Source organism: Gopherus flavomarginatus, chromosome 13 (assembly GCF_025201925.1).
Source record: "Gopherus flavomarginatus isolate rGopFla2 chromosome 13, rGopFla2.mat.asm, whole genome shotgun sequence".
NCBI classification, from domain to species: Eukaryota; Metazoa; Chordata; order Testudines; family Testudinidae; genus Gopherus; species Gopherus flavomarginatus.
Window position 1 is genome coordinate 4,782,645 of NC_066629.1, and position 14,011 is coordinate 4,796,655.

General features: G+C 45.4%; 1 protein-coding gene across 10 annotated transcripts in view; it reads left to right on the forward strand.

Annotated features, from left to right (window-relative positions):
• Window positions 1-14,011, forward strand: part of LOC127033659 (gametocyte-specific factor 1-like) — a 187,918-nt gene that overhangs the window by 14,265 nt on the left and 159,642 nt on the right. For 4 of the 10 annotated variants that reach the window (XR_007769159.1, XR_007769160.1, XM_050921747.1 and 1 more), the window contains exons 7-8: window positions 26-89; window positions 5,595-5,689. The exons of 4 other annotated variants lie outside the window; for them this stretch is intronic. Coding sequence is in view for 4 of the 6 variants with exons in the window: in XM_050921747.1 (XP_050777704.1) it covers window positions 26-89; window positions 5,595-5,689 (159 nt within the window). In the remaining 2 variants the exon portion in view is untranslated. The remainder of the gene's footprint in view (window positions 1-25; window positions 90-5,594; window positions 5,690-14,011) is intronic. 2 more of the 10 variants (XM_050921743.1, XM_050921748.1) reach the window with 1 other exon arrangement.

Below are 14,011 nucleotides of genomic sequence, written 5' to 3' on the forward strand. Positions count from 1 at the left end.
CAATGATGTCTGTTTCCTTTGGCAGAGCTACAGGAGCAATCAAATTCTGTGTTCGTTTGGGGCACGTTCAATAGTGGCATAAACAACAGGTAACAAAAGATGTATTTCTTGTGACAATTCTTTTCGTAGAAGATGTGTTTTCAGACTACTTTTAACTCATGCTGCTATGTTGATGGGCAGGTGCAGTTCACTTTATGAATCCTACTTTTGGGGTGATGGTGGGGAAGTTGCCACTGGCATGAATCAACATTCCTATGCCTCTTGGTCAGTGTTTTCTGTCTCCTTTTAGTTGCAGATCCATATGAGAGTATAAGAACGTATTATTGCTACCAGATAATGGTTACTCTTCTAGTTCTGCTGTAGTACTGTTAGTGCGGATGGTCCTGGATTCAATCCTCACTGGTTATATATTTATTGGGGGGGTTACTAAACACTAAACTGTTATGCTGGGCATGATAGAAATGCAGACTGATGTCAACTCTTAGGCAATTTAGGCTTAAACTTCTGACACTAATCTGATCTTTCATGACCTGCTACAAGTAACTTTTAACAGCCAGGAGATTTTGCAGGCAGTTAGAGCCCTGAGTCAGAAATAATTTTATTTTTGAAGTGTAATCACAGTGCAGGTTTGGAAAATAAAGCATAATGTGTCTGGTCATTATCTGTCTCACCCCTGAACTACCAAATCATTGTACTATGCCTTACCTGTCTAATCAAAGGTCATCAACGTTCGCCCTTCTACAGCCTGTAACAGTGACACAGAAGTGAAGGACTGAAAGTAACCTCGAGAGGTCATTTAGTCCGGGCCCTTGCACCCATGGCAGGACTAAGTATTATCTAGACAAGTGCTTTTCAATCTGGGGGTTGTGGCCCAGAAGTGGATCACGAAACAGAAGGCACTGGGTTGTGGTGACTCTGGTCAGCACTGCTGACCAGGCTGTTAAAAGTCCTGTCAGCGGTGCTGCGCAGCTAAAGCAGGCTAGTCTCTACGTGTTCCGACATTGTGCTGCACCCTCGAAGCGCCCAGCAGCAGGCCTGTCTCCTAGGTGGCGGGAAGAGAGGGAAGCACGGGGCACCATGTGCTACCCCTGCCCCGCGCACTGGCTCTGCGCTGGGTGCTGGTGGGGGACAGTGCCTGTGGGCGACAGCCACATGGAGTCACTTGCATGCCTCTGCCTAGGAGCCAGACCTGCTGCTGGCTGCCTCCGGGGCACAGCGTGGTCCGTGGTGCCAAGATATAAAGGAAGCCTTCCTCTTCACCCCCTGCTGTGCCACTGACTGGGAGCCACCGGAGGTAACCCTGTGCCTCCGCCTGAGCCCCCCAAGCTCAGAGCTCTCTTGCACCCCAACTCCTTATTCCTGGCCCCAGCCCAGAGCCTTGACCCCCCTCCTGCACCCCAACCTCTTGCCCTAGCCCAGAACCCCCTCCCACACCCTGAATCCCTCATTCCTGACCCTACCCCGCAGCCCTAACCCCCACACCCCAACTCTCTGCCCCAGCCCAGAGCCCCCCTCCCATCATAGTATAATTTCCAACTCGGGACCTTAGCGTCCAGGATATGGGTACTAGCCTAAAGTCCTCTAAGCTTAATTACCAGCTTAGATTCTGTAGCGCTGCCACCAATCAGGAATTTCAGGGCCTGATACCCTATAGTCCCGCCAAACCCTTCCCTGGGGACCCCCAAGACCCAGATTCCTTGAGTCTCACAGCAAAGCGGAATAAACCATTTCCCTTCCCCCTCCTTTCTTGCTCCCAGCTCTTTCCCTCTCTGGGTACACTACGAGACCACCATGATTCAATTCCTTGAATCACTACACCGAGAGGAATGTTACCTCCCCCCTCCCTTCTTCCCCGGAGAGAGAGAGAGAGAAATGCAGAGAGCAGGTTTTTCTTTCCTCCTCCCTTTCCTTTCTCCCACCAATTCCCTGGTGAGTGCAGACTCCCTTCCCTGGAGTCTTACAAAAGATAACCAAAAAATTAATTAGATTCTAAAATAAAGAGGAAAACTTTATTAAAGAAGGAAAAACATAAAAATTGTCTATAATCAAGATGGTAAATATACAGAGTGTTTATAGCTTATAGACAATAGAAAGAAGCTTTCTCCAGCAGAAACACAATTTAAGCTACTTCCAGCAAGTACACATCTGCAAATAAAGAAAAACAAGTTAAAAGACTATAACCGCCTTTTTACTTACTCACTATTCTGAATAGATAAGAGACTGTATCAGGGAGATTGGCAGAAACCTGGTTGCACCTCTAGTCCCGTCCAGGACCCAGAGAGAACAACGCACAAAAACTAAACCCACAAACAAAGGCTTCCCCCATCTAGATTTGAAAGTATCTTGTTTCCTGATTGGTCCTCTGGTCAGGTGTTTGGGTCCCTGTTTGTTAACCCTTTACAGGTAAAAGAGACATTAACCCTTAACTATTTGTTTATGACACCCTCACACCTTGAATCCCTCATCCCCAGCTCTCTTGGATCAACTATTCGCCAGAAAAAAAGTTTGAAAATCACTGATCTAGGCCATCCCTCACAGCTGTCTGTCTAACCTGCTCTTAAAAATCTCCAGTGATGGAGATTCCACAACCTTCCTAGGCAATTTAGTCCAGTGCTTAACCACCCTGACAGGAAGGTTTTCCTAATGTCCAACCTAAACCATGCTGAAATTTAAGCCCATTGTTTCTTGACCTATTCTCAGATGTTAAAGAGAACAATTTTTCTCCCTTTTCCTTGTAACAACCTTTTATCTACTTGAAAACTGTTATCACGTCCCTTCTCAGTCTTCTCTTCTCTTTAGCTGCTCTTCTCCAGACTAAACAAGCCCATTTTTTTTCAATCTTTCCTCATAGGTCATGTTTTCTAGACCTTGAATCATTTTTGTTGCTCTTCTCTGGACTTTTTTCAGTTTGTCCACATCTTTCCTGAAATGTGGCACCCAGAATTGGACTCAATTCCCCTGCTCTACTCCATGCTGATTAAATGTCAACTGAAGAATTATTTCTCGGATCTTGCTTACAACACTCCTGCTAATGCATCTCAAAATTATGTTGACTCATATTTAGCTTATGATCCACTATGATCCCCAGATCTCGTTCTTCAGTACTCCGTCCTGGGCAGTCATTTCCCATTTTGTATGTGTTCAATTGATAGTGGAGTACTCTGGATTTGTCCTTACTGAATTTCATCCTGTCATGGGTTCCCTTGGGGGTGCCACCTGGAACTGGGGTTCCACTATGGCTCACCAGCCTGGGATCTCTCTTAGCACTGCACTGCACTGCTGTGACAGGGTATAGACCACTCCCACCAGCATTCACAGAGGCAAGGCACACCCAGCTGCAGTTGCATGCAGGCTTTGGACAGCCACTGCATGAACCAACAATAGAGAAGCTACAGCCAAAATAACCCCCAGCCTGAGACCCCAGAGTTGTACCATCCTGCCCTGATCAAAACATTGACCATTATGAATTTATTACCCAGTTTGCCACTCCCTCAATGTGGAGAGGACCATGCATACTCGTGTTAACCAGGCTGAGATTTTTCCCAAGACACTTTGGTCACAGGCACACCGGTTTAGATAAAATCCATCTTCTGTAGTTAATAAACTTGTTTTTTGCTTTAAGTGATTATAAATGATAGAACACAGACCAAAGTGGATTACCTAGTAAATAAACAGAACTGCAAACTAAGCCTAAAATTCTAGGATGATTGGATATGAATTAGCAAATTCTCACACTGGCTGACAATATAAGCAGGCTTGCAGATCCTTAAGGGACAAGTTGCATTTGTTTTAGAGCTTGGGATCTCGTACCCCATTCCAAGACTTTTTCTTTCAGAGCTTCTGTCTGTTGAGTTGTAGGGGAGTGAAGAACAACCGATGATGTCACACTCTGCCTTATATAGCTTTTTCATATGGCAGGAACTCTGTTTCAAACTTGGTTTCCAGACCAGTTTTTGGAAAAATTCAGGTATCCAAAATGGAGTCCAGAGACATGTGATCTGGTCACACGCCCTTGTGGAATCGTAGCAGCCATAACTTACAGGCTGGCCTTCCAGGAAGGCTAAGCTATTCCACAGCCCATTGTCTTTGTTGATGAGCCAGTAGCTCTCTTTGGCTTTTTCATTGTTGTATCTGAAAGGCTGGCTGTGGGTGTTTTCTAGAGTAAGCCCATTTGAAATATAGATACCTAGTCAATATTCATAACTTCAGATACAAAAATGATACATACATACAAATAGGATAATTGTATTCAGCAAATCATAATTTTCCCAATGACTCCTTACATGACCCATCTTGTACAAAATGCTTCATAATTATGCCATGATCATATCCTAATAATATTACTATGATGAATATGGAGTGTAGTGTGTCACATCCTGTTTACTTCAGACCATTTCTCCAGTTTGTCCAGATAACTTTGAATTTTAATCGTATCCTCCAAGGCACTTTCAACCCCTTGCAGCTTGGTATCATCTGCAAATTTTATGAATGTGCTCTGTGCCATTATCTAAATCACTGATGAAGATATTGAACAGAACTGAACCCAAGACTGATACCTGTGGGACCCCACTCAATATGCCCTTCTAGCTTGACTGTGAACCACCTACTCTCTGTGAATGATTTTCCAACTAGTTATTCACCCACCTTATAGTAGCTCAATCTAGGTTGTATTTCCCTAGTTTGTTTATGAGGAGGTCATGCAAGTCAGAATCAAAAGCCTTATTAAACTTAAGATGCACTACATCTACCACTCCCCTCCCCCATCCACAAGGCTTGTTACCCTGTCAAAGAAAGCTATTAGGTTGGTTTGACATGATTTGTTCTTGGCAAATCCATGCTGACTGTTACTTATCGCTTTATTTTCTAGTATTCTGCAATTTGATTGCTTAATTATTTTCTCCATTATCTTCCCAAGTACTGATGTTAAGATGACTGGTCTGTAATTCCCCAGATTGTCCTTATTCCCATTTTTCTAGATTGGCACTATATTTGCCCCTTTTCCAGTCCTCTGGAATCTCTCCTGTCTTCCATGACTTTTCAAAGATAATCGCTTGTGGCTCAGATATCTCCTCAGTCAGCACCTTGTGTATTTTAGGATGTATTTCATCAGGCCCTGCCAACTTGAAGACATTCAACTTGTCTAAGTAATTTTTAACTTTTTCTTTCTCTATTTTAGCCTCTGATCCTACCTCATTTTCACTGGCATTTACTGTTCGACATCTGCATGAAGTCTGCGTATATAGAGACTACTAGGGCATGTGTGCTGAGATGCCATTTACAGTTGAGGGCAGTGCAATATTTATAATCAAGCTTTAACTCTGATTTTTCTTGCTCTCTTTGGCTTATTTATTTCTTGTTTGGATAACTGATTCATTGGGGATTTTAGTCAAAAAGTAAATGGCATCAACATATTCTACACTCTTTTGTCTAGCCTTTGTGAGGAGAAGTAACTGTTCTGATTGCATGAAGGTTTGTTTAAAGTGACATACTCTGTCTTCTTCAGTGTTAGAAAAATACTCAAATATTTATAGTAAAAGATACTTGGCTAGAAGTAGTACACGTGTGTAGGATAATTCTTATTTGATCTCTTTCAGCCTTGGGTCCAGCGTAATGATGGAACCAAAGAATAAGCTAATGCCAGGCATGAGAGCACCCAGGTCCTTGCCATATAGCCTATCCTGGAAAAGCAGTAAGTGTAAAGGCAGGTGGTCTCCCCATTCTGTAAGCTGGGGCCTGGCCTACATGTTAGCTGAAAGTGGAACGGGATAACTTTTCTCTGTGTTTGTATTCCGTGTGTCAGCATTCTCCTACATAAACCGAAATGCTCTTATTCCCACCATCAGCAAGTGGAGATGGAGAGCTCTGTAACACAGTCCTCCCTAGAGGCAGCTGCATTTCTGTGGTGGGTGGAGTATCCTCTGTGTCCAGGTTTTATTTCACTGTAGGCGGTATTGTGGCAAAGGTTGTCTGGCTCCCTGTATTGCCCCCATTACTATGGCATCTGACATCTAAATGTTAGATTATTATTCACTGCTATTGGTTGAACAAAAGTCAAGGCTTACAAACAGGTCTGAGTTTGGCACAGTGGAGCTCAATACAGTTCTAGTTCTTCAGGTATAGCTGCTACGGGAGCAGGGCTCACTGAGGTGAGCAAATCTGCCAAATAAGCGCAGGACCCACCAAGGTAGAGGAGGAACTTTGTCACAATTTATACACATTAAATGTCATTTGCTATTTTGTTGCCCAATCACTTAGTTTTGTGAAATCTTTTTGAAGTTCTTCACAGTCTGCTTTGGTCTTAACTATCTTGAGTAGTTTAGTATCATCTGCAAACTTTGCCACCTCACTGTTTACCCCTTTCTCCAGATCATTTATGAATAAATTGAATAGGATTGGTCCTAGGACTGACCCCTGGGGAACACCACTAGTTACCCCTCTCCATTCTGAGAATGTACCATTAATTCCTACCCTTTGTTCCCTGTCTTTTAGCCAGTTCTCAGTCCATGAAAGGACCTTCCCTTTTATCCCATGACAGCTTAATTTATGTAAGAGCCTTTGGTGAGGGACCTTGTCAAGACTTTCTGGAAATCTAAGTATACTATGTCCACTGGATCCCCCTTGTCAACATGTTTGTTGACCCCTTCAAAGAACTCTAATAGATTAGTAAGACACGATTTTCCTTTACAGAAACCATGTTGACTATTGCTCAACAGTTTGTTTTTCTATGTGTTTGACAATTTTATTCTTAACTATTGTTTCGACTGATTTGCCCGGTACCGATGTTAGACTTACTGGTCTGTAATTGCCGGGATCACTTCTAGACCCCTTTTTAAATATTGGTGTTACATTAGCTAACTTCCAGTCATTGGGTACCGAAGCTGATTTAGAGGACAGGTTACAAATCTTAGTTAATAGTTCCGCAACTTCATATTTGAGTTCTTTCAGAACTCTTGGATGAATGCCATCGGGTCCTGGTGACTTGTTAATGTTGAGTTTATCAATTAATTCCAAAACCTCCTCTAGTGATACTTCAGTCTGTGACAGTTCCTCAGATTTGTCACCTAGAAAAGCCAGTTCAGGTTTGGGAATCTCCCTGACATCCTCAGCCATGAAGACTGAAGCAAAGATCCATTTAGTTTCTCCACAATGACTTTATCATCTTTAAGCTCTCCTTTTGTATTTCGATCATCAAGGGGCCTGTCAAATAACCTAATCCCAGATTTGGACCTTAGCGTCCAAAATATGGGGGTTAGCATGAAAACCTCCAAGCTTAGTTACCAGCTTGGACCTGGTACTGCTGCCACCACCCAAAAAATTAGTGTTTTGGGGCACTCTGGTCCCCCCAAAAACCTTCTCTGGGGACCCCAAGACCCAAATCCCTTGAGTCTCACAACAAAGGGAAATAATTCTTTTTCCCTTCCCCCCTCCAGGTGCTCCTGGAGAGCTACACAGAAGCAAACTCCGTGAGTGTAAACAGAGGGACTCCCCCTCCCCGTTCCCAGTCCTGGAAAACAGAATTACCTCCCTCTTCACCCAGAGGGAATGCAAATTCAGGCTAGTCAATCTAACACACACAGATCTGCCTCTGACTTCTTCCTCCCACCAATTCCCTGGTGAGCTGCAGACCCAATTCCCTGGAATTTCCCACTAAAGAAAAACTCCAACAGGTCTTAAAAAGAAAGAAAAATACATAAAAATGGTCTCTCTGTATTAAGGTGACAAATACAGGGTCAATTGCTTAAAAGAATATTGAATAAACAGCCTTATTCAAAAAGAATACAATTCAAAGCACTCCAGCAACTATAGACATGTAACTACAAAAACAACAAACCCTTTGGTACTCACAACTTGGAAACAGAAGATTAGAAAGCAAGAAATAGAAATCACTCCTCATCCGAGAGAGCGTACAGGCAGGCAGACAAAGACTTCACCCACAACAAACCCTCCACCCCGATTTGAAAAAGTCTTGTTTCCTGATTGGTCCTCTGGTCAGGTGGTTCAGATTACTTCTTTCCAGGTGAAAGAGACATTAACCCTTAGCTATCTGTTTGACACGCCCCCCAAATTGCAGACAGTGGGGAAGCTCACTGGCGGCGATTTCCTTCTAGAACTTTAAAATAAACAGATTAATACAACACATGCACCTTTACATATACCACTAAGTATATAACTAACAGACTTCTAAATTTTAAGAACACTTTTTAACTACTGGATTCTGGGAAACTCTCACGGGAGAGAGCATCTTCTACTTTGTTAGAAGCTCCTGTGATATGCTGAATTTCAAAATCAAAATCTTGGAGAGCTAAACTCCAACGAAGAAGTTTCTTGTTGTTCCCCTTGGCAGTATGAAGCCACTTTAGTGCAGCATGGTCAGTTTGTAGTTGGAACCGCCGTCCTCAACATATGGGCGTAGCTTTTCCAGGGCATACACAATGGCATAGCATTCCTTTTCACTGACTGACCAGTGACTTTTCCTCTCAGACAATTTCTTGCTGAGAAACATGACAGGATGGAAGTTGTGATCTGTTGCTTCCTGCATGAGCACTGCTCCTATACCACGCTCAGATGCATCCGTGGTTACTAGGAATGGCTTGTCAAAGTCCGGGGCCCTGAGTACAGGGTCAGACATGAGCGTTGCCTTGAGTTGAGTAAAGGCCTTTTGACACTCATCAGTCCACTTAACTGCATTTGGCTGGGTCTTTTTGGTCAGGTGGGTCAGTGGGGCGGCGATTTGGCTGTAGTGTGGTACAAATCGCCTGTAGTATCCGGCCAAGCCTAAGAAGGATTGGACCTGCTTCTTGGACCGTGGGACAGGCCACTTTTGGATAGCATCCACCTTGGCCTGTAGGGGGTTTATGGTTCCTCGACCCACCTGGTGCCCCAGGTAAGTCACTCTGTTTTGTCCTATTTGACACTTTTTGGCCTTAACAGTTAGTCCGGCCTGCCTGATGTGCTCAAAGACCTTTTCCAGGTGTAGTAGGTGTTCGGGCCAGGAGTCTGAAAAAATGGCCACATCATCGAGGTAGGCAACTGCAAATTCTCCCAGTCCTGCTAGTAGACCATCTACCAGCCTCTGGAAGGTGGCGGGTGCATTTCGAAGGCCGAAAGGAAGGACATTGAATTCATACACCCCTGCATGGTTGACGAATGCTGACCTCTCCTTGGCAGGTTCATCTAGCGGTACTTGCCAGTACCCCTTGGTTAAGTCTATTGTAGAGATGAACTGGGCACGTCCCAACTTATCCAATAGCTCATCGGTGCGTGGCATTGGATAGTTGTCCGGACGAGTTACCGCATTTAGCTTACGGTAGTCCACGCAAAAGCCTATTTCCCCATCTGGTTTGGGTACCAGAACCACTGGAGATGCCCATGCACTGGTAGGTGAGCGGTTTATACCCATCTGTAGCATGTTTTGGATCTCCCGTTCTATAGCAGCTTGGGCATGAGGAGACACCCGGTAGGGTGGGGTTCTGATTTGGGTGAACATTACCTGTGTCAATGGAGTGGTATGCCTGTTCAGTCCGTCCTGGGGTGGCTGAGAACAATGGGGCGAAGCTAGTGCACAGCTCCTTGATTTGTCGCTGCTGCAGACGTTCCAGGGTGGTTGAAAGGTTCACCTCTTCCACACCACCATCTTTTTTCCCGTCGTAGTAGACACCGTCAGGCCACTCAGCCTCATCTCCCTGAACTGTAAACTGACAAACCTGTAAGTCTCTGGAATAGAAAGGCTTGAGAGAATTAACATGGTAAACTCTAGGTTTTAGTGAGGAATTGGGAAATGCTATGAGGTAGTTCACAGTTCCCAGGCGCTCTTGGACCGTGAATGGCCCTTCCCATGATGCTTCCATCTTATGGGCCTGTTGCGCCTTCAAGACCCTAACCTGGTCTCCTACCTTGAAGGAACGTTCTTTGGCATATCTGTCATACCAGGCCTTTTGCTCTTCCTGAGCATCCTTTAGGTTCTCTCTAGCAAGGGCTAAAGAGTGTCGGAGGGTGCTTTGTGGGTTGCTTACCAAGTCCAGAATGTTAGTTCCTGGCGAAGGTGTAAACCCCTCCCATTGCTGCTTCACCAACTGTAATGACCCCTTAACCTCGTGACCATACACAAGTTCGAATGGTGAAAACCCTAAACTGGGATGTGGTGCAGCCCTGTAGGCAAACAGCAACTGCTGCAACACTAGGTCCCAATTATTGGAGAATTCGTTGATGAATTTTCGTATCATGGCCCCTAAAGTTCCATTAAACCTTTCCACCAGGCCATTGGTTTGATGGTGGTACGGGGTGGCAACCAAGTGATTCACCTCATGAGTTTCCCACAGTTTTTCCATGGTCCCTGCCAGGAAATTAGATCCTGAATCTGTAAGGATGTCGGAGGGCCAACCTACCCTGGCAAAGATGTCTCTTATGGCCAGGCACACAGTGTTAGCCCTGGTGTTGCCTAGAGCTACTGCTTCCGGCCATCGGGTAGCAAAGTCCACTAAAGCTAGTACGTACTGCTTTCCTCTGGGCGTCTTTTTTGGGAAAGGACCCAGAATATCCACAGCTACTCGCTGAAATGGGACCTCAATTATGGGGAGTGGCTGGAGAGGGGCCTTGACCTGGTCTTGGGGTTTTCCCACTCTTTGGCATACCTCACAAGACCGGACATACTTGGCAACATCCTTGCCCATCCCCTCCCAGTGGAAGGACTTCCCCAACCGGTCCTTGGTTCTGTTCACCCCAGCATGGCCACTGGGATGATCATGGGCTAAGCTTAAGAGCTTCCCCCGGTACTTAGTTGGAACCACCAACTGTTTTTGCGGCTGCCATTCTTCCCGGTGTCCACCAGAAAGAATCTCCTTGTATAAAAGTCCTTGGTCTATAACAAACCGGGATTGATTAGACGAGCTGAGAGGCGGTGGGGTGCTCTGTGCCGTCGCCCAAGTTTTCTGAAGGCTGTCATCTGCTTCCTGCTCAGTCTGGAACTGTTGCCTTGAGGCTGGGGTCACCAGTTCTTCCTCTGATTGTGGACTTGGGCTTGGTCCCTCTGGAAGCAATGTAGGTGAGGGGTTGTTTCCGTTGCTGGTGAACCGCTCTCCGCTGGTGCACCTGAGGGCATTTCAGGCTCTGGCTGAGCCTTTTGGGTATGGCTGTCTGTTGCTTCTGCCAGTTCTGGCTCGCTGGCGCCCTCTGGCTTTGAGTTTGAAGATGTGGTTGCATTTGCTGGTGCTGGTTGCTGTTCCAGTTCCGGGCCTGGGACTGGAGGTGCTGTGGCTGCTTCAGTGGTTGGCATGGAATCCGGGTCCACTACCTCTGTCTGGGTCTCTGGTAACACAGACGGGGCCTCTGTGGACGGCTTAGGAACAGGAATGGGTCTGGAAGCTTGCCTCGTTTGGCTACATGTAACCATTCCCACTTTCTTGGCCTGCTTCACCTGGTTGGCCAAGTCTTCCCCCAGTAGCATGGGGATAGGATAATTGTCATAGACAGCAAAAGTCCACATTCCTGACCAGCCTTTGTACTGGACAGGCAGTTCAGCTGTAGGCAAGTCTACAGCTTGTGACATGAAGGGGTAAATTGTAACTTTGGCCTTTGGGTTGATGAATTTGGGGTCAACGAAGGATTGGTGGATAGCTGACACTTGTGCCCCCGTGTCTCTCCACGCAGTAACCTTCTTTCCGCCCACTCTCAAATTTTCCCTTCGCTCCAAGGGTATTTGAGAGGCATCCGGGCCTGGGGATCTTTGGTGTGATGGTGGTGTAATGAATTGCACTCACATGGTGTTCTTTGGACAGTTGGCCTTGATATGTCCCAGTTCCTTACACTTAAAGCATCTTCCATCTGATGGGTCAGTGGGCCGAGGTGAGTTACTGGAGACTGGTGAGGTGGAAGAATAGGGCGTCTGTGGCTTTACTTGGGTTGTATGTGGGGTCTTTGGCTGTCCTCGATTGTAGGGTTTATGGTCGGTGTGCCCCCTGGGGTATTCGTTTCCCTTGACCGTAGCTTTTTTGCTTTCTGCCACTTCTATCCATCTGGCTCCAATCTCCCCCGCCTCAGCGAGATTTTTGGGTTTTCCATCTTGTATGTACTGTGTTATGTCCTCAGGAACACCATCCAAGAACTGCTCCATTTGTATGAGGAGGTGCAGTTCTTCCAAGGTTTTAACATTGTGTCCTGATATCCAGGCCTCATAATTTTTCCCAATGTAGTAGGCATGTTTGGGAAATTACACATCTGGTTTCCACTTTTGGGTTCTGAAATGCCGACGGGCATGATTCGGGGTTATCCCCATTCTGTATCTGGCCTTGGTTTGAAAAAGTTTATAGTTGTTCATATTCCCCTTAGGCATTTCAGCTGCCACCTCGGCTAAAGGTCCACTGAGCTGTGGCCTCAATTCTACCATGTACTGGTCTTCAGGGATGCTGTACCCAAGACAGGCTCTTTCAAAATTTTCCAAGAAGGCCTCGGTGTCATCACCTGCCTTGTAGGTGGGAAATTTCCTGTGCTGTGGAACAATAATTGGCGAAGGGTTGTTAGGATTGGCTGGAGCAGGTTGCTTAGCCTTTTCTAATTCAATGACCTGTCCGTGGGTCTCCCTCTGTTTTTCCAACTCTCGTTGGTGGGCTGCATTCTTGGCTTCTTCTTGTTTTTTGTAGCCTTTCCATCTCTTGTTTGTGAATTGCCTCATCTCTGGCCATCTGTGTTCTGAACAGTTCTATCTGTTTTTCCATGGCTTCGAGCTGTACTGCCTCTGGTTTTCGTGACATCTTGTTTTCTTGTGTTGGGGTGCCCTCCAGTGTTTATCTTCGGAACTGTAGGTTCTGTTGCCTCCTGGGGTCTGCCTAGCAACAGTGCCTTTTCCCCTTTTTTCCTAGCTAATTTTTTTCAATGTAAAGTAAACCAGAAAAACCACTTTATTTGCATGAGTATAGTGCTGGTATATGATTCCTAATGGGAGTGCTACTGTCCGACAAAAGACCTGTTTGTCACAGCTTAATGGTTTCTTGCTTAATATGCAAGCCACAACTGCCAGAGAGAGCAGAGAAAAAAAAATTCTCCCTGGTTCCCTTTTAAAACCAAACTGTTTCTCTCTGCTAAAAAGCCCCTAGCAGAGAAAAGAAAAATATAATATTCCTACTGGCTTCTGGATTCCGTCTCACCACTGCCACTCATGTCAAATCACCTAATCCCAGATTTGGACCTTAGCGTCCAAAATATGGGGGTTAGCATGAAAACCTCCAAGCTTAGTTACCAGCTTGGACCTGGTACTGCTGCCACAACCCAAAAAATTAGTGTTTTGGGGCACTCTGGTCCCCCCAAAAACCTTCTCTGGGGACCCCAAGACCCAAATCCCTTGAGTCTCACAACGAAGGGAAATAATTCTTTTTCCCTTCCCCCCTCCAGGTGTTCCTGGAGAGCTACACAGAAGCAAACTCCGTGAGTGTAAACAGAGGGACTCCCCCTCCCCGTTCCCAGTCCTGGAAAACAGAATTACATCCTTCTTCACCCAGAGGGAATGCAAATTCAGGCTAGTCAATCTAACACACACAGATCTCCCTCTGACTTCTTCGTCCCACCAATTCCCTGGTGAGCTGCAGACCCAATTCCCTGGAATTTCCCACTAAAGGAAAACTCCAACAGGTCTTAAAAAGAAAGAAAAATACGTAAAAATGGTCTCTCTGTATTAAGGTGACAAATACAGGGTCAATTGCTTAAAAGAATATTGAATAAACAGCCTTATTCAAAAAGAATACAATTCAAAGCACTCCAGCAACTATAGACATGTAACTACAAAAACAACAAACCCTTTGGTACTCACAACTTGGAAACAGAAGATTAGAAAGCAAGAAATAGAAATCACTCCTCATCCGAGAGAGCGTACAGGCAGGCAGACAAAGACTTCACCCACAACAAACCCTCCACCCCGATTTGAAAAAGTCTTGTTTCCTGATTGGTCCTCTGGTCAGGTGGTTCAGATTACTTCTTTCCAGGTGAAAGAGACATTAACCCTTAGCTATCTGTTTATGACAGG